Below are 18645 nucleotides of genomic sequence, written 5' to 3'. Positions count from 1 at the left end.
ACCAGGAGTAGGAAGCTCTGAAATTATCGTGAGGGTAAAGAAAAGGGGCATTCGCCACGTTGGCCATAAATGACATCAGAGATCCCACAGCCAACACGCTCACAAGAGTACCAAACCATACCTGTAAAGAGAGAGAATGAAGGGGCTTGGGCTGGGGTGGGGGATGGATAAGAAAGAAAGAAAGAGGTTTTTAAGCGTTGCTGCTTTAACATTACTATAGTCATTGGAGAGAGAGAGAGAGAGAGAGAGAGAGAGAGAGAGAGAGAGAGAGAGAGAGAGAGAGCCACCGACCAACAAATGGCAGCTTTTATAGAACTCGTTTATTAATTAAGTGATAATAATGATGATTAGCAGCGTGTCAAATATTCCCTGGTCGAAGAATAAAGGTATTTCTTATCCATCCATATTCGAATGACACTGATCTACTTATAATGGCAAGTTTAAGACTTGAAATCAGCATTTAATATATATATATATATATATATATATATATATATATATATATATATATATATACATACATACATACATACATAATTCCAACTTCTATATGTGAAATAATACAGGTAATAAATCTACACTCATCTGGTCCATTCCAGTTTATTTGTCACAGATCATAGTTTTCTTTTTCTGCAACAGTTTGTTTTTCCGTGTCGTACTGTTTTTGAATAGACATCTTTTCGATTGCTACGTAAATGAACCACAGTTTCCACAACATTCAAGCTTTGGGCATAGAGAGCCGAGCGAATCTTGTCTTCATGGACCTTCAAATTCCTATCTGCCCATACCTGCCATGTAAAAGGGCTGAGGAAAGCCAGAAAATCATTTTCCTCAGTTGGAGAAGGAATGAGAATCGTTGTCGGCTCCTCGTAGAAGGCCACCGTGAAGTCGATCACCGTCTCTCGGACGTAGGTTATCGTGAAGCCAGCTATCGCCATGTCCACCTCCTGTGGAACGGAGGAATTGCTTCACTCTCATTCGTAAATTCAAAGTGATTGTGTTAAGAGAGGTCTCATCAAGATGATACATAAGTGACGATGATATAGAATAGAATATAGAATTTAGGCCTAAGGTCAAGCACTGGGACCTATAAAGTCATTCAGCGCTGAAAGGGAAATTGATAGTGAGAAGGTTTGAAAGGTGTAACAGGAGGAAAACCTCGCAGTTGCACCATGAATCAATTGTTAGGCGCTGGTGGAAGGTCAGATGGATGAAAAAGAATATGAACGGAGGTACAGTCAAAGGAATGAAAGAGGTTGCAGCTTGAGGCCAAAGGGACGCTGCAAAGACCCGTAAGTAATGCCTACAGTGCACCACGTAAGGTGCACTGACGGCACTATCCACTAAGGGGTGACGATGAGAGAGAGAGAGAGAGAGAGAGAAACGATATCTTAAGAATGGTTTTACCCCGACAGAGAAAGAATAACCTTGTTGCAGTTTTCGCGTTTTCATTTATGATGTAAAGGCATAATTATATTTTAGCAGATAGGCCTACTGATGACTTGAGTCTGTTATTCCTCCCTTTCTCTCTTACTCACACACACACACACCATATATATATATATAAATATATATATATATATATATATATATATATATATATATATATATATATATATATATATTATATATCTGCGATCTGCAACAGTCAGCTAACAACCGGACATATAATTCGCTGTTTAAGTATAAGGAGAGGTGGAGAGGAGGTAACGTCATGGCATTAAAGGAAGCTCTAGAACTTCACTTGGAGGTACATACAAAGAAAAACACGAATCAGTTGACTTTGTCTTCTGCTTGACCAGAGAGCAAGTTTTTTTTTTTTTTGCGTCAGTTTCTGAACTCTGTCTTCAAAGTTGTCGCAATCATTCAAGGTCAAGACCCAGAGAAAAAAAGAGACAACAACAACAATAATAATAATAATAATAATAATAATAATAATAATAATAATAATAATAATAATAATAAAAAAAAACTAACAATTAGGAGTCTTTGCCTTGGTTGATATGGAGTAACTGCAAAATTCTAATATTGTACTAAAAACATTCAGAAATGATTTTTTTTTTCATTTTCGATGTGTGCTGCATTTCTGGCCAAACTTCGACATTTCATTTAGTTAACAATTAGTACTGTGAGGGTATCAAGAAAGCTAAATGCAATATATATATATATATATATATATATATATATATATATATATATATATATATATATATATATATATATATATATATATATATATATGAAATGCATTTACGACACTGATAGAATTTCTTTCAATAATAATAATAATACCAACCCCAGCTAAAGGGAAAATAGAAAATGTAAAAATATATAGTTTACTAACAGCAGACATTTTATTCGCCGAATACTTACGTGACGATTGACCATACCAACCATGCCATTGAAGGTACCATTTGGCATTTTAGCTCCCCAGTTACCATCATAAGGAAGGACCAGGTTGTATCTGCAATTGATATGACATAGCTAGTTAGAGAGAGAGAGAGAGAGAGAGAGAGAGAGAGAGAGAGAGAGAGAGAGAGAGAGAGAGAGCAATATAGGTGCTACTTTGGCTTGTTATCTACGCGTCACCTACTCCGAGGTGCTAGTACTAAACATGGCGGAAGCTCCTTGGGACGCCGTGTTTAGTATTAGCCCCTCGGGGATCAAAGTATTATATACACCCATTTCTATATTGCGTGGTCGACAAATTATATTGATAAACGATATCTTCGCAAGGCCGTCTGCTTTACATTTACATACGGCGTTTAGTACTAGCACCTCGGAGTAGGTGACGCGTAGATAACAAACCTTAGTAGCCCCGCTATATGAATTAAATTTGGTTACTGGATTAACAGAAAGTATTTTGGTAAGTGAGCGCCAAGGAGGCTCCCTTACGTAGAAGAGAACAGTGAGACTTATGAAGGCAAAAACTTTCAAAGGTGAGGAAATAAATATTCAGAATCCAGTGACTTACGTGAAGTTGAATTTCTGAGCCATGACGTCCAACATTTCAAAACAGAACCCCTCAGCTCCAAGGACCTTTTGTCCATTTAGCTCCAGCTTTACGAATGGCGGGCGCTATTGCCAAAATAAAAGTCAATAAATGATAGCAATGTAGCCTCCTATAATTATACATATCTTTTATTCAGTTTTAATTATCATCGCCATTACATTTTTCATCTATTTTCAGTAGGTACCCAGCGTGTATGTGAGGCTATAAATATGTATGCATTCAATTATACATAGATAAATAAATTCCTGTACAGAGGGATATGGATTAATGTCTAGATACAGTTAAGTAAGGATGTGAAGATATAATAAATATACAAACTCAGATTATTTAATCATTCATGCAGGCCCCATATCATAAAAAAAAGAATGGGTTAAGTTGAGTCAGGTTAACACAAATAAGCGTAAATAAAACAAATATTTGTGACTTAAATTTACAGATCTTGAAAGAGTCTGGTGCAAGACAAAAAGGGTTAAAGTGAGGCCTGAAATCCACTGATAAGGGAAAGTGTAAACTTGGTGGCGCTAGACGGTATCCCCCTAAGGGGGGTAGGGCCATCAGTGCACCTCATGCAGTACACTGTATGCATTCCTTAAGGTTCTTTGCTGTGTCCCTTCGACCCCCAGCTGCAACCCTTTTCATTCCTTTTACTCTACCTCCGTTCATGCTCTCTTTCTTCCATCTTCATTTCCACCCTCTCCCAACAATTTATTCATAGTGCAACTGTTAGGTTTTCCTCCTGTTACACCTTTCAGACCTTTTAACTGTCAGTTTCTATTTCAGTCCTGAATGACCTCATCGGTCCTAGCTCTTGGCCTTTGGCCTAAATCCTATATTCTATTTTATTCTAGACGGTACCAACCGGACTTTTCCTTCAAACTAGATAACATGCAGTTTATTGGGCCGGTAATGACAATATGCATGCGAACTAGCGATATATTGCTATTTGCTCTTGATGAATGAACGGGACAATTGTATTTACTGAATACTTTATCTAAAATGATTTTGTCTGGTAATGATCGCACATGGTGAAGGTTCTTTACAGCGTCCTTTCGACCCCAGATACATTGCTTTCTCTTTTACGTAGCTGCTGTCCATTATCCTAAACTTTACCCTTCTCCAAATTTTATATTTTGGTTACTGACAAATGCTTCTATGGAGACCTACGACTCAGCGATGTCATAAAACTACTCGATAAAACATGATGATCATGACCCGAAAGGAATAGAAGCATGACGCTCGGAAATTGCATTGACTAAGCTAAGCCTGTCATTGGCCTAGTGTTTTCCCACCATACATTGTGAAAAAATCTATATCATTCGTCGTTCTCGAGCTTTCAGTTTTGAATTTTGATTTTTTACAAGCCACTAGACAGTAGAATCTAGAATGTTGACTTAAGAATCTCAAAGTAAAGACATACGGCGCTCTTGAAAGTTCATCGTGCAGATACATTACATAATATTAGATGATTTGAATACACTATTAATTTGAGTCTCTCAGTGTTAATTTTTTACCCTAAAAGTTCGCTAATGTCGTAGCTTCTATATCATGTCTAGATTCATTCCTGAAACCATTACGCACGCCAAAGGAACGACGAATGTTGAGTACCCATGTGCATTTCTCGGTTACTGAGACATTCAACAATTAGTCAGCTGGCCAATCCATCATTCGACATTCTGATGTAATATTTAACATCAACAAGCTTGGGTAACGAAGGCATTCACGTTCATCATTTCTTTTGATGTGAAGAACAATTTAGACTTGCAACCTCTGCCCTTATCTAGCCCATGAGAGAAAAAACAAGAAAAATGAAAGGCAGTGTTAGACTTGAAATATGAGTCTGGAAAAACATAGAGAGGAAGAGATTTTCAACCTTGTCTGTATATTTCAACCGCACATACGCAGAGCAACACAATGCTAGAAAAATTTCCCAGTGAGAGAAGGATGACGACATGAATTTGACAACCAAGGTGATTCATAAATTCTTAAGTCGGAAGGAGGGAAGAAGACCTACGACAGTGGCCTACAAAGGCGTTAAAAGTATCACAATTCTTTGTGTCATTATATTTCTCTGCAAGACTTCATCGACGGAGGCCCCTTCAACACAGGAGAGCTATTGTGCTCTTACGAAGATAAATTATATGCTATATCATACCGGTTCTGATAGTGTCAGGCATTTTGCTGTTCATATATCATAACCTGATTTAACGAGATTTTTTAAAAGCGTAAACTTGTTCGTAATGCATTTATCAATTATCGTTACTATTAGTATTCGTCTACATGCTCAAGCATATTAAAAATCATTAAAAATCAAAGTAATAACAAAAGCTTCTGTGTGAAAAATAGTTTAGTGATACATAACACACACACACACACACACACATATATATATATATATATATATATATATATATGAAACACTCGTCAGTAAGGAAATAATTTATAGATTTACGGAACGAAATTGTAATACTGTAATTTCAAAGCAAAACAACGAAAGTAACTCTCCCTCATAATTTTAGTGAACTACAGTATATAAGCCAAAATCTTCCTTCTGCGGATCTACAGTAGTACATCTACTCATAAGGGGATAGTGCCGTCAGTGCACCTCATGCGGTGCACTGTAGGCATTACTTAGGTTTTTAGCAACGTCCCTTTCGTCCCTACCTGCAACTTCCTTCATTCCTTTTACTGTACCTACGCTCATATTCTCTTTCTTCTATCTTGCTCTCCACCCTCTCCTAACAATTGTTTCATAGTGCAACTGTGAGGTTTTCGTCCAGTTACACCTTTCAAACCTCTTTTACTCTTAGTTTACCATTCCGCGTTGAATGACCTCATAGGTCCCTGCGCTTGGCCTTTGGCCTTAATTTTATATTCCAAATCCAATTAAAATAAATCTAGTACATGTACCAACGCTTCTCTTCAAGATACCTGTCACCTTGAGCCACTTTTCGCTAAAGTCACTCTTTGCTTAAGGAACCGTAAAAAATTCACGTTAAAAAGTTCCCAGACAAAATTAAAAGGTAGGGTGGGAAAGGTCCAAATGGGATTGAGCCCATTTTCCAAAAAAGACGTCTGGGAACCTTTCTCCCAAACTCAGCAAAATATATATTTTTGTTCTCTAAGATGACCACAACTTTTACAACGCAGTGGGGCCTTTTCCATAAGGCTGTTTAAGTGCCGATATCAATGATGGCTGGTTAATGTTTATCCTTTAATTGCTTTTTAAAGTTACTGAAAAGTAAACTTTTAAGGCTTCTCACAGTACCATGGTTCTAGACATTTGCTTCCTGATGGTAAGTATGCTCAGAAGAAGCAATTAGCAGATTGTGAAGTCCTTTTAGATCTGGTTAGGTATATCTAAGACAACCTTGACTTTGGACAAGAACCCCCTTTAATTGAAAGTACTTTGCATTTTTAGTAACAGTTTTTTTCTACGTTTTCTTTCAGAAGCTAATAAACAACTGGTACAGTACCTGATGAACATTATCTGGCAGTTAGCAACAATATCCAGTTGAGAGACTTTCGAATAACCAGTCGACAATTCTTCTTTATGATGAGTTTTCAATTACAATGCATCATTTTGAGAAGACATTAAAGGACTATATTCACGACGAAGACGATTTGTAATCACTTTCAACCTTAATAAATGAAGGGTAAAGCGCTTCAATCAAAGGTACATAATTGACCCAAGTGATGTTAAAGGTACTAGATACACATTATTTTGATTTTTTTTTTTTTACGGGAACATTCATCATCGACCGTTGAGTTATATGTGGTTGGTGGGCCTCTCGGAATTGACACCTTGCCACTTATATGACTTTGATTCAGAGTTCTTCTAGTAACTGTAGCCCATTTTGTATCTTTTATAATCATTCCCGTTAGCTTCTGATATATAAAATTTTTTTACTGTTTCTAATATATGATGAGCAATTATTATCGTGAAACCAGCCTATAAGCCATTAGTTTGCAAAAGAATTTACCAGAGACTTTAAGACTATGTAGAGTAAAATATAAAACAAAATAACAAAGTTAAATAAACATAAATTAATAAAAGAACAGTAGAATTATACCTTGACAGCTGCAAATTTATTTGTGCACAAGCTTGACAGTTCAAGGCCTTTTCATTTATCAGTTTAAGGTTCGCAACTAATCATCACTGTCAGGTGTTTCCCCAGAGGTCTTGCAGAGTTAGGCTTGCAGGTTTTGCAAGACATTTCTTGCATTTTTACTTTTTTCCACAGCCTTACTATTTTCATTATTTCTTGAATTATAAGTTACTACGACGTTATTAGCACGTAACTACTATATATAGTCCCTTGCATTTAGAACTTGGCGCTGTCAAGATTTATTCAGAGAACTGTTGCAGACAAGCTGACTGAGGCAGACTGAATTAGTCGCGATCTGACAGAACCCGTTGTGCCTTTCTTAACCTGATCAGTCCGTCATTCACCTGGTAGTGAAATCACCATGGTGACTCGCAACTAGGGTGAAGAAGGGCATAGGGCTAGCATTCCCATCCCAAAAGACTTGCTGAGACCCGAAAGACCAAGTTTTTGCAACCACCCCTCTTCAAGGGAAAGGAGTATAGGAAACTAGCATTACTCTGTAAACGTCTTCTTTCTGCACCTGAACCTGGAAATCACTTCATGCTTTTATAAATACATATATCAACTATCATTATTTGACTCACCCACTCATACCAATGGCTGTCGGCCTAGAAATCCAGTGCCGCTCTGATACAAATTTTACTAACTTTTTTTTAATCTGCAGTGGTATTTACCCCTTTGCTTCATCCTATTCCTTTATCCGGGCTTGAGACCGGCAGGAGTCTGTGAACTACCAACTTGCAACGCTGATTGATATAAGCTAATAAGTCAAACAACCTCTATTATGCGAACTAATTTAACGAAGCCACCGAGACACGTTTCCAGACTCTCACTGGAATCTTCTACTTAGAAGAGAGGTGAAAACTGGATGGAGGCAGGGTTTAAGAATCTTAGCTGGACAGCTAAGTAGAAAGAGACTACATTATGAATGAAAAGTAAAAGACAGAAAACAATGCAGATGGGGCTGACAGGACGCTGCAAAGAACCTTCAGTGCCATCTACGTCGTCCTATGCAAGGCACACTGTAAGCGATATTCCAATACAAGGAAACAAACAAGCCTCTTACGTGAATAGTAACGATGGTGAGATTCCTCCCGTTCAGGTACCTTTTGCCCAACTCGAGTTGCATATTCGACGGGGGAAACTTGGGATCGATCTCGTTGATGTTCAGCAAGACGTCAGCGCCGACGCAGTTTAAGTATTCTTGTTTGTAACTGGAATACAGATCCACAGAAATTCTCAGCTCATATTTCGAAAGGCAGAGGTGAATAGACAATATTAATATAGGTCAGTGTCTGCTATTTTTATAGAGTATATTATCAAAGGTGTCATTTAAAACTTTCTATTTTGGAATGCCTGCTGGGAGCAAGAAATATTTCTTTAAAAAATCAAAATACTGATAACAACAAAGTGATAACAACAACAGAAAACTAAAAATGATTGTACTAAAACCGGAAGACTGTTGGTGTTCACAAGTAACGTGCTTTGCTAAATGACAAAACAGATATCTTTAGAATATACAGAAGGTTAAGTCTAACAAGGACTGGGTGGACTAGGAAACGACTTAGAATAACAGCAAGTTACATATCTTTAGAATATACTGAAGGTTAAGTCTAACAAGGACTGGGTGGACTAGGAAACGACTTAGAATAACGGCAAGTTACATGAGTGAAGTTAAGAACTTAATGTCTGGCCAGTACTTAGACCTCATTCAGGACATGACGATGGCACTAGTTACTTCATTCCACAAATCAGTATCTATAAATATGCACCAGACTTAATATTCTAGGGCACAGTGATGCCCGAGAAGCCCACAGAAGGAATACATAAGCCTCTGTTGTCGATTTCTTACTTTCCTTTGCCAGACGGTATCGGATCTCGAGGTAACAAAGGATTTCTGGGAGTGGGCTGGGACTTGGACTTTTGACGTGGAGTCGACAGCCACTGATACAGGATATGAGCAGCACACTGGTAACGTCGATAGATCTGCAAGTTTATGAGAATAAAGAGTCAGCGCAAGTGGCATTATTGTTATTGCAAATGAGTCATATACATATACTTTCACAGGAGTGGCCCCTGTAATTTTGTTTTGCAATGAGTGATGAAATCTGGTGCAAGTCAGAATTGAAGACGGACAGATAAATGGATAGAAAACAAAGCAGGCAGTACATCCTCTCTTCCCTTCTTATTTGATATTATTAACGTAGGACTCCTTATATGTCTGGCCAACCCTCAGTTCTGAATGTACATATGTTTTAGATTATTCAAATTGAGCAAACCTTCGCATAAAAAAACTATGCAGACCAGTGGTGAGAGAGGGTGGCCAAGGGGTGGTCGATGGCAAGTCTAAATGATTACACAGCACCTTTTACATAGAAGGATAAGAAATTCGTGTGAACACCTGTAGCTTGAAGGAGAATTAAGGTAAATGGTTGAAATTTTGGTAAAGAATGTCCTCAAGGGTGCGGCTATGACAGACAGACTGACTAGTTTTTAAAACAAGCACTGTTGCTACAGTAGCTTGAGCCATCGACCCCTAACAACTGTATACTATATTCAAAAGATAAAAGAAGAGAACTTAAATAAAAATATTCAATGTAAAGCCACATCCACAGAGCTGAAACCTACAACCCTAAACGTTAATTGATATTAAGATATAGATTTGTATTTCAGGAAATAATAAGTGATCGGAAAAACTCTGATACAGATGCAAAAGGAAGAAAGCTACATTTAATTCGGAATGCTGGTTTCCCCCTCGAGATCGAAAAACCACACTAGCGTTAAAACCATCTTCCTTTCTCAGGACCCATGAAAGAGGATAATGACAATCCTCATCCCTTTACAGGGAAAGGAATTGTGTTCGCAAGACTCCTAGACCATAGCGTTCAGCTAGCAAGTGCCGTGCAGTCAAGGGGAAGAATGAACAGGTCAAGTAACGTGTCGGGTAACTCTTTAAGAAGATTGCGATTTGTCTCAAGTATGAGATAACAGAAAGAATATTCAGTCAAAAACAGGTAAGAGTAACCCTGCTTGTTTCAGTCTATCATTCCGGTAACAATAAATAGAAATACAGTAATTTGATTATTATACAAAATAAATGTCTTAGCATCTTATTAAAAAAAGGCGCATAAAACATTGTATATGAACAAAATACATTCAGTTGTTCATACTATAAGGTTGAGATTCAAAATATATTGTAATGATACTGCCCTACTGGTGATGTTAAGTGTTTGACCTTTCATGACTCAATTACTCATCACAGCAATTACAAGGGATTCTCTTAATCAAAAGAATTGAAATTTACAAAGACTAATAAGGTACATAATAAGTAAGGCATTTTAAAGATAGTATATACCTTAAGTTCAATTCATGAAATTCACAAGCAACAATAATTCTCTATCCATACCTTGACTCTATAGATGGGTATGGAAGCAGACACAAACCCAAGACTCCTCGCACAGTTTTCATTGTCAAATGCCAGAGAGGGAGTCCCAGTTCTCTTCCCAGTGCTCAGGACAGCGTCACCAAGGATGCACTCGCCGACGCTGATCACACCCGTTACGTTTCTTGAGCCTGAAACAACAAAACATCTGAGGAGAATATAAGGCTTTAATTCCTTTACGTATGTGTTAGTTAGCAATGTACCTTTGAAAATCTAATATAATTTCTTGACAATGATAGCTTGAATTTTTGGTTGAGTATACAGATGACAGTATAAAATAACTAGATAAATCAGTCCATAAATCCGGTAGAGCACTAGATAGAATATCAGTGAATGCCAAAAAATTAGATTCGTGGTGGAAAGTAAAAATCAAAATGACTAACATTAACAGAAAGAATATTACAAACGTTAAGATTCACCATAATTTAGGAAAACGACTATGGAGTAGAAATTCAATAAAGAATAAATGCTAGACCAGGGCTCTTAAGGCTACAAAAAAAAAAAAAAAAGAAAAAAAATTGAAGCAATAAAATGTACGAAATGGATGCTGAGATGCACTAAAGAAGACCAGAAGTTACACAAGTCGATATATTTACATATATGAAGGATATGCAGTAGTGAAGCTATGCAGATGAACTAAACGAGGGCCCTTAGAGGAACCTCCAAATCAAATCAAGCGAGGAACAGATGACAGAGTAAGGAACATTACGTAGGAAGGCATAAGGGTCCAGAAAATGGAGAAGGAAAGTTATTAAAATCAGGAAGCAAGGGAAGAATAGTATTCAGGACTGAACCTTCAACTAGACCTATATCTTATATGGATCCATCATTTTGAGTCTGACGTCTCCAGCCTACATAACATGAACAGAAATTTTAATCATGCAAGAAGAGAAAGAACAAATTTCAACAAATAGTCCTTCCACTGGCCTTAAAAAAAAAAAAAACTAAATGGTCGTCTTTGTCATAATATCAGATTAAGAAAAGCACTAGATAAAAGAACACCTTAAGCTCTTGAGAAATGTTTTTAGAAGGAAATCCATCTGGAAATAAACTCATTAAGATTTTATGCAGAGAAAAAAAATTACACTTTTTCTAGGGGCAAATATTAGGAAGAAAGAAGCTCAGTGAGTCTAAATTCCAGCACCTTTTAGCGAGTTAAAGCTCTTATTATATAAAATATCTCTATATGTTTCGAGAGTTCTATGGTAGTTATACAGACAAAGTACTTTCACATAAACAAACAGGAAAATGTAACCGGTTAAATGAAATGAATGTCCTTACGCCAAAGTTTATGAAAGGAAATATCTTGGTAAGGGATCTGAAGGTATTCAGCAGTGATACCGAAAGTCGACGCTATCGTGTCGAAGACGGACTTCGCATGGATGTCTTGCTGTCGTTGGCTGGAGGGAGAAAAGTCGGCCCATCGATCGTAAATCACAACTGCAATTATGAGAAAACCGTCTTATACTCTAATTGACATAACTCTGTAAAGTTTAGACGTAATTGTGGTCTTAAACTGTGCATAATTGAATTCATGTTTCGGGAACAAGGTATCTAGAATTATTTTGTTCAAATTACTCAGCCAAAAAACTTATTTTAGCCATAGTTGTTGCTATGCCAGCTCACAGAAATCACTCAGTCATAATGAGACTTGAATTGCATATGACAACATCCTGTTAAGGTGGTTTGAAAATGCAGAAGGAGTCGAAGAGTCGACAATGCTGTCTTTAATGTAAAAAGTTAAAAAAAATGGCATACTACTTCCCAAAGTGAATCATTTGATGATGCTTGCCTCATGTCCATAGTGTGATCTTAAGACTACGTTCATGTAATCCTCCTGGTCACAAAAGGTGTTAAAAATGTCGAAGGGATAACTATTTGTTACCGAAAATAAATTATAGTACAGTCCAAATGGGGATGATTAGTTGTAGCCTTTCAAGCAATTGCCTGAAAGGCTACAACTAATCATCCTCGTTTGGACTGTCTTTCAAGCAATTGCATAAGGCGGAAGGCGGCTCCCTGGGGTCATTTCATCTACCTCTTTGTGTAATGTTTAATCGACTTTCCTTCATATCGTGCTTCTTAACGCTGCTCTGTTTGCCTTCCAACTCTCGCTCAACCTTCATCTAATGCCAAGTTCTTTCTAACCCCCGTCCACCCATGTCCAAGTTTGTAGGCCCTCTGTTGGTTTGTTGATTTGTTTTTATAAAATTTAGGCTGTCAAGTTAAGTATACCTTAGTTTTACCAGACCACTGAGCTGATTAACAGCTCTCGTAGGGCTGGCCCGAAGGATTAGACTTATTTTACGTGGCTAAGAACCAATTGGATACTTAGCAACGGGACCTACAGCTTATTGTGGAATCCGAACCACATTATAGCGAGGAATGAATTTCTATCACCAGAAATAAATTCCTCTAACTCTTCATCAGCCGGCCGGGGAATTGAACTCCGGCCCATCGAGTGACAGTCCGCAGCTCTACCGACTCACCCAACGAAGAGCTGTGCCGTCGGTACACCTCACGTGGTGTACTGTAGGCATTACTAAAGAACGTATGAGCGTCCCTTCGGCCCAAGTTTTAGCCATTAAATTTACTTCCATTCCTAATACCTTTCTTCAGTCTTGCTGTCCAACCTCCCTAACTATTCATTTCAAATGCAACTGTGTGGTTTTCTCTCGGTTCTGCCTTCAGAACTTTGCAATTCATCTCTTTTATCGTCTGGATCTCTTCATCTTGCTGTTCCAACTCCTTCGTTTCACTATCTTCAGTGCTGAATGGCCGAAGCGTCCCAATTGGAACAGCAAGATGAAGAGATCCAGACGATAAAAGAGATGAATTGCAAAGTTCTGAAGGCAGAACCGAGAGAAAACCACACAGTTGCATTTGAAATGAATAGTTAGGGAGGTTGGACAGCAAGACTGAAGAAAGGTAATAGGAATTGAAGTAAATTTAATGGCTAAAACTTGGGCCGAAGGGACGCTCATACGTTCTTTAGTAATGCCTACAGTACACCACGTGAGGTGCACCGACGGCACCAGCATCCTACGGAGCCACTTGGTTTATGAAGGCTGGCCCGTAACCGCTGCGTGACTTCATATCCTTTTTCTTCAGCATTTCGTTTCTAGGACTCCTGAATCGTCTCCCGCTCTTCAGCAAACGGAAAGGTCCTGGCTTCTTACCTTCGCCAAGCTAGTCATTATATTGTTATCATTTCTGGGCAGTTTTGCTCATATTTTCTCCTTCGAGGCTTATAAAATGTGTATCATAAACTTCAGTAGGCACTATTGTATTTATATATATATTTTTTTTGCGCAGCAACAATTTTTTTTATTTAATTATTATAATCTACATACAATATTTACAATAGTTCTTTACAATGAAATTAGCATGACTTGCTTCTACTAAATATAAATGACCGTACTATAGCGAATTAAATTCTTCAAAGAAATTCCCAAAGGTTTTCGTAATCTTATGAGCATTGTCAAAAATTATTTTTATATCGTCTTTGTATTGCATGCACTTCATTCTTACACGGTCCTCTATTTTTTCAGGCAATAAATTTGTGTTTCTGCATGACCACATAGTTGTAATATAAGAACACAGGAATAAGATACATATATTCTTGACTCGAAGATCTTTACAATTTAAATCAAAATATAAAAACCTGACGTTATTTTTAGGCTTAAAACCACAAATAACCTCAATTCTGCTTAAGAACCAATCAAATACAGGTCTGCTTCTCTTACAAAAATAAAATAAATGAATTGCACTTTCTATCATATTACAATGATCGCATAAATTGTTTCCAGACAGGTTAAACGTGTACAATCTTTATTTTGTTATTAATACATCATGTAGATACTTATATATTAGATCTTTATCAAAAACACTTATAAATTTACTCTCATGAAAATTTACCCATATTAATTTCTAGTTAAAAAGGGGATATCTTGATTCAACAGTAATAGGTACTTTTTTCAGTAAAAAATGGTACAAAATCTTAAAGGGAATTATTGGAAACAGGACAATCGATACATGTATCTACTCCATCCAAAATAATACCATAATAAGGACTTGGATCGTTATCCACTAAACCTTCACTTACTTCGCTGGGTATCAAATTCACCAATCTTAGGGAAGTATAATGTAATAACAAATATTGCACACCCTTACTACTATATAAGTTTTCAGAAAAGAGTTGATTAACAATGCAAGGCTTTGGTTACGCAGTCAAACATATTAAAACCTCCTTCCTCTTTTTCCTATACACAGTAGTTCTTTTCACTGGTTCATATCTACCGTTCCATAAATACTTGAAACATTTCTCGATCAAGTTCCCGTAACTATGGGTTAAAGGATATATGTGGCCAACATACCAAAGTTTTGCTAGTAAACAGCTACTGATATAAGCAGACCTTTGAAAGATTGTTAATTTTCTGCCAAACAGCAATTTACTTTGACACTCTAATGCATTTATCACCTTATTCCAGTTTTGATGTAGCGTAACCTGATAATTGTTGCAATGAAAAATCCCCAAAGTATATAAATACACGGTTTCCTTTTTTATCCAATCAATAGGCCATACATTCTTAAATTTCCATTTCCCCATGCCATAAACTCTAGATTTTCCATTTCTATTAATTTTGCTTCCAGTTGCCTTTTCAAATTCTCCAACTATTCTATCGACTTCTAGTAAACTATTATCAGAGCAAATGATGATATTAGTGTCGTCCGCATAACCAATGGCTTTGATAGTAAAGCCCCCAGGCAGGAATAGTGGTGTAACAAGAGTTGTTTGCGTTTAATGCTACATAAAAAGGTTCCTGGTATATGGCATACAACATCATGCTCAATGGGCACCCTTGTCTTACCGATCTGGATACTGCGAAAATTCACCAATGAAGTTATTTATACATAATGCACTCTCTGCATTTTTCATTGCAACATTTTATCCAACCAACGTATTTTCCCCAAATCCGATTTTACTCATTATTTTTAGCAGAAATTTTGTATTTACCATATCAAATGCTTTGTACCAATCAAGCTTTAAAAATGCTGCCTCCTTATCATTCTCATTAACATAATACATGATATCCCTTATAAGCATGTTACACTGTACAATGCTTCTCCCGGGAACTGAGCAGTATTAACCTTCATTAATGATTTTTCCCATTACTAATTTCATTCTTTCAGACAGTAATTTCGCAATGATCTTATAGTCTACACAAAGTAGGGAAAGTGGCCTCCAATTTTTCAAGTCTTTCTCATCACCATCCTTCTTTATAACTAATTCAGTAAAATCATCCCCTATGATGTCCCAGTTCGCTATATAAAATTCAACTGGGAGCCCATCAATACCTGGGGTTCGATTGTTTGCAAATTTTTTCATTGTACGAAATATTTCTTTCTTATCAAACTCCTGTTCTATTAATTCTCTATCACCATCATCAAGTTTACTTTCTATATATTTTAAACGTTTTTTTTTGCATATCTTGATCTCCTATATCACAAGAGTACAAATCTGAGTAAAACTGCATACAAGACGTTTGAATGGCTGGAAAGGACCGTAATTCTGTTCCCCACTTATCCCTCACACAAGTCATAATTTCCTGAACTTGCCTTTCTCGTTGTTTACCAATTAAGTATTTTGACATTTTCTCGCCGCACTGTATGTCTTTTAATCTTGTTCTTATCTTAATACCTTCGTTCAGTTCATCCCTAATTGTTTGAATTCTACTTTTAATTTTCTTTATTTCTTCGATATCAGGGTTCCCTGTCTGGTAAGAAGTTTCATGTAAAGACCTTAGTCTATTTTCAAGAATATTCAACATATTATATCTCATTTTCTTTTTCATACAACCCACTTTACTATAAAATTCCCTTAACTTTAACCTTTACTAGTTTCTCCCACCATTCAAGCAGGGAATCATAATTACATCTCTCTCTTTTCCATTTTATCAATGGTCTTTAAAGTCCTCCTTAACTCCTGAAACATCAAGGAGAGAAACATTAAGTTTCAATATGATTTCCCAAATTGTAACACATTATCTAATTTAACATCACATAAAAACAAGAGTGATCAGAAAATGATACTGCTACTGTTTTTGAATATTTCACATTTGCGATTAAGTCAGCCATATATATTCTATCTAATCTTTGCAGCATAATTTTCCTCATAAATGTATATTCAGAATTTTTGGGATAATATTATGAACATCTTTCAATTTCAAAACACTGACAATTTGTTTTAACGTATTTGAAAAATTTGAAGTTTTTGGTTCAGAAGAATCCTATTACTTATAATACAATTCCAATCAGCTCAACAATACATCTACTTACATTGTTTTGCATAAGAGGAGCAAAACTTCCTCAAAATTCTTCTCTTTCACCTGACAATTCGCCCCAGAGGGTGCATAAATACACATAATATTAATCTCTTCTCCTTGAATGTTTACTCTAATCATACTTAGTCTAGAGCTAGCATGTTTATAAGTGCTTATTATTTTAGCATTTAGTTTCCTATTTATCAATATTGCAGTTCCACCCTAATGTTTATGGTCGGATTCAGAACAACGTCATAATAATTTAACAAATAAGTAATATTGCTCAAAGTCTTTATATTATGTTCTTGTAACAAAATGATATCAATATTATGATAGATAAGAAAAGTATTCAAATTCATCTGTTTGTTTACATCTGAAAGACCATTAATGTTAAGAGTTCCAATACGAATGAAAATGATTGGTTAAGGGTAATACATGTCTATTAACTAGCTATTTTGGGGTTCGTACCTTATGTTTCAGGCACTGGTATTTATATTTTTCTCTTTTTTGCATTTAATTTTTTCGTTTTTGCTACTGCTTTAGCATTACGACTTAGAACTAAGTTTTTTTTCTTCGTTTGTACCACTTTCCATTCTTCTTGGTTACCGGGCAACTGAGAATCGTCTGATTCTGTACCATCACTATCATCCATGCATTCGGAATCGGAAGGAATTCCCTCTTCTAAATTTAATCTCTCCTTGGTAGCGGTGGTTTTTTCGGCAATCGAGATCTGAACTGGATCCAAACCCTCCTCTTGGACCGTGTCCTCCTCGCAGTCGTCCTCTTCCATATTCATTCCAGATGCCATCTCTTTTCCCAAGTCCCCATACATATACACGTCAACAGTAGTTAAACTCTTCACTATTCCCTCTTCATAGTAGCTTCCTTTTAATACTACATTATCAGTATTATACGTTTGGTCGTCGTCCACTGCGGTATATTCTTCCATTCCACTTATACTAGGTTGCAACCTTATTATCTTATCATCAGCTATGTCGTTATTTCCCTTTTCATTATTTTCTAGTAGTGATTCACAATTATTAATACTGTTTTCTTCGTTGGATGTATTATCACTTCCATTACCTTTTTCTGTATTTTTCACACTCTCTTCAAACCCTTTGCTTGCACCAAATTCACCTCTGTCATCAACCATTCCCTTGTTGCCTTCTTCTAGTTTCGTCGGTACCATCGTGGTTTTCCTTTCCATGCTTTGCCTTTGGGCCTACAGATAAAATAGGGTCGTTTACGGGTTTCGAGTTTAAGGGAGGAAAGTTATCAGTATTTACTATGTTTACTTTATCTTTCCAATTAATGCAACAATCTGCTGCAATGTGCCCTGCAATACCGCATCTGCCCCTTGTATTGAAACAGCATTGAGATCCCTCTGTAGATAAGTGAGGGGGGAATTGGTTTCTCCAGCTTCATCAATGCAGTCCTGTTTCCCGTCATTTTTCTTACAAGATCTCCATACATATATTTCTGAAATCGTACATTATACACCTGGCCATACTCTTCAAGAATATTTTAAAGTGTTGTATTTTGCATTTCAAATGGGACATTCTTTACTGTTACAACAGTTTTAGTACTACTCAGATTAATAATTTGAACATTTACTTTCCTTCCATCCACAGAAATTATACGTTCACTATAGTCCTTCACAACTTTTTCGAATGTTTTATTTGCAGTATCTTCTAGTTTGATAACTATTTTACTGACTAATTTGCTGCACACCATAAACTTCTTCTAAACGTACTTGGAGTT

At 36.6% G+C, this 18645-nt stretch overlaps 1 protein-coding gene across 1 annotated transcript in view; it reads right to left on the bottom strand.

Moving 5' to 3' along the window:
* LOC136844818 (uncharacterized) overlaps positions 1 to 18073 on the bottom strand; it is a 27400-nt gene extending 9327 nt beyond the window's left edge. Inside the window, exons 1-10 of the mRNA XM_067114055.1 lie at positions 17491 to 18073; positions 13204 to 13407; positions 11843 to 12001; positions 10526 to 10692; positions 8972 to 9105; positions 8186 to 8333; positions 2975 to 3078; positions 2374 to 2464; positions 789 to 947; positions 1 to 121 (exon numbers count right to left, since the gene is read on the bottom strand). The exon at positions 1 to 121 is cut by the window's left edge and continues 42 nt beyond it. Of these exons, the coding sequence (XP_066970156.1) occupies positions 1 to 121; positions 789 to 947; positions 2374 to 2464; positions 2975 to 3078; positions 8186 to 8333; positions 8972 to 9105; positions 10526 to 10692; positions 11843 to 12001; positions 13204 to 13407; positions 17491 to 18073 (1870 nt within the window). The remainder of the gene's footprint in view (positions 122 to 788; positions 948 to 2373; positions 2465 to 2974; positions 3079 to 8185; positions 8334 to 8971; positions 9106 to 10525; positions 10693 to 11842; positions 12002 to 13203; positions 13408 to 17490) is intronic.
* Positions 18074 to 18645: the final 572 nt, after the last annotated feature.

This window comes from Macrobrachium rosenbergii, chromosome 13 (genome assembly GCF_040412425.1).
Source record: "Macrobrachium rosenbergii isolate ZJJX-2024 chromosome 13, ASM4041242v1, whole genome shotgun sequence".
In the NCBI taxonomy this organism is placed as follows: Eukaryota; Metazoa; Arthropoda; class Malacostraca; order Decapoda; family Palaemonidae; genus Macrobrachium; species Macrobrachium rosenbergii.
The sequence above is the reverse complement of the archived record's forward strand: the minus strand, read 5'-3'. Positions and strand labels throughout refer to the sequence as shown.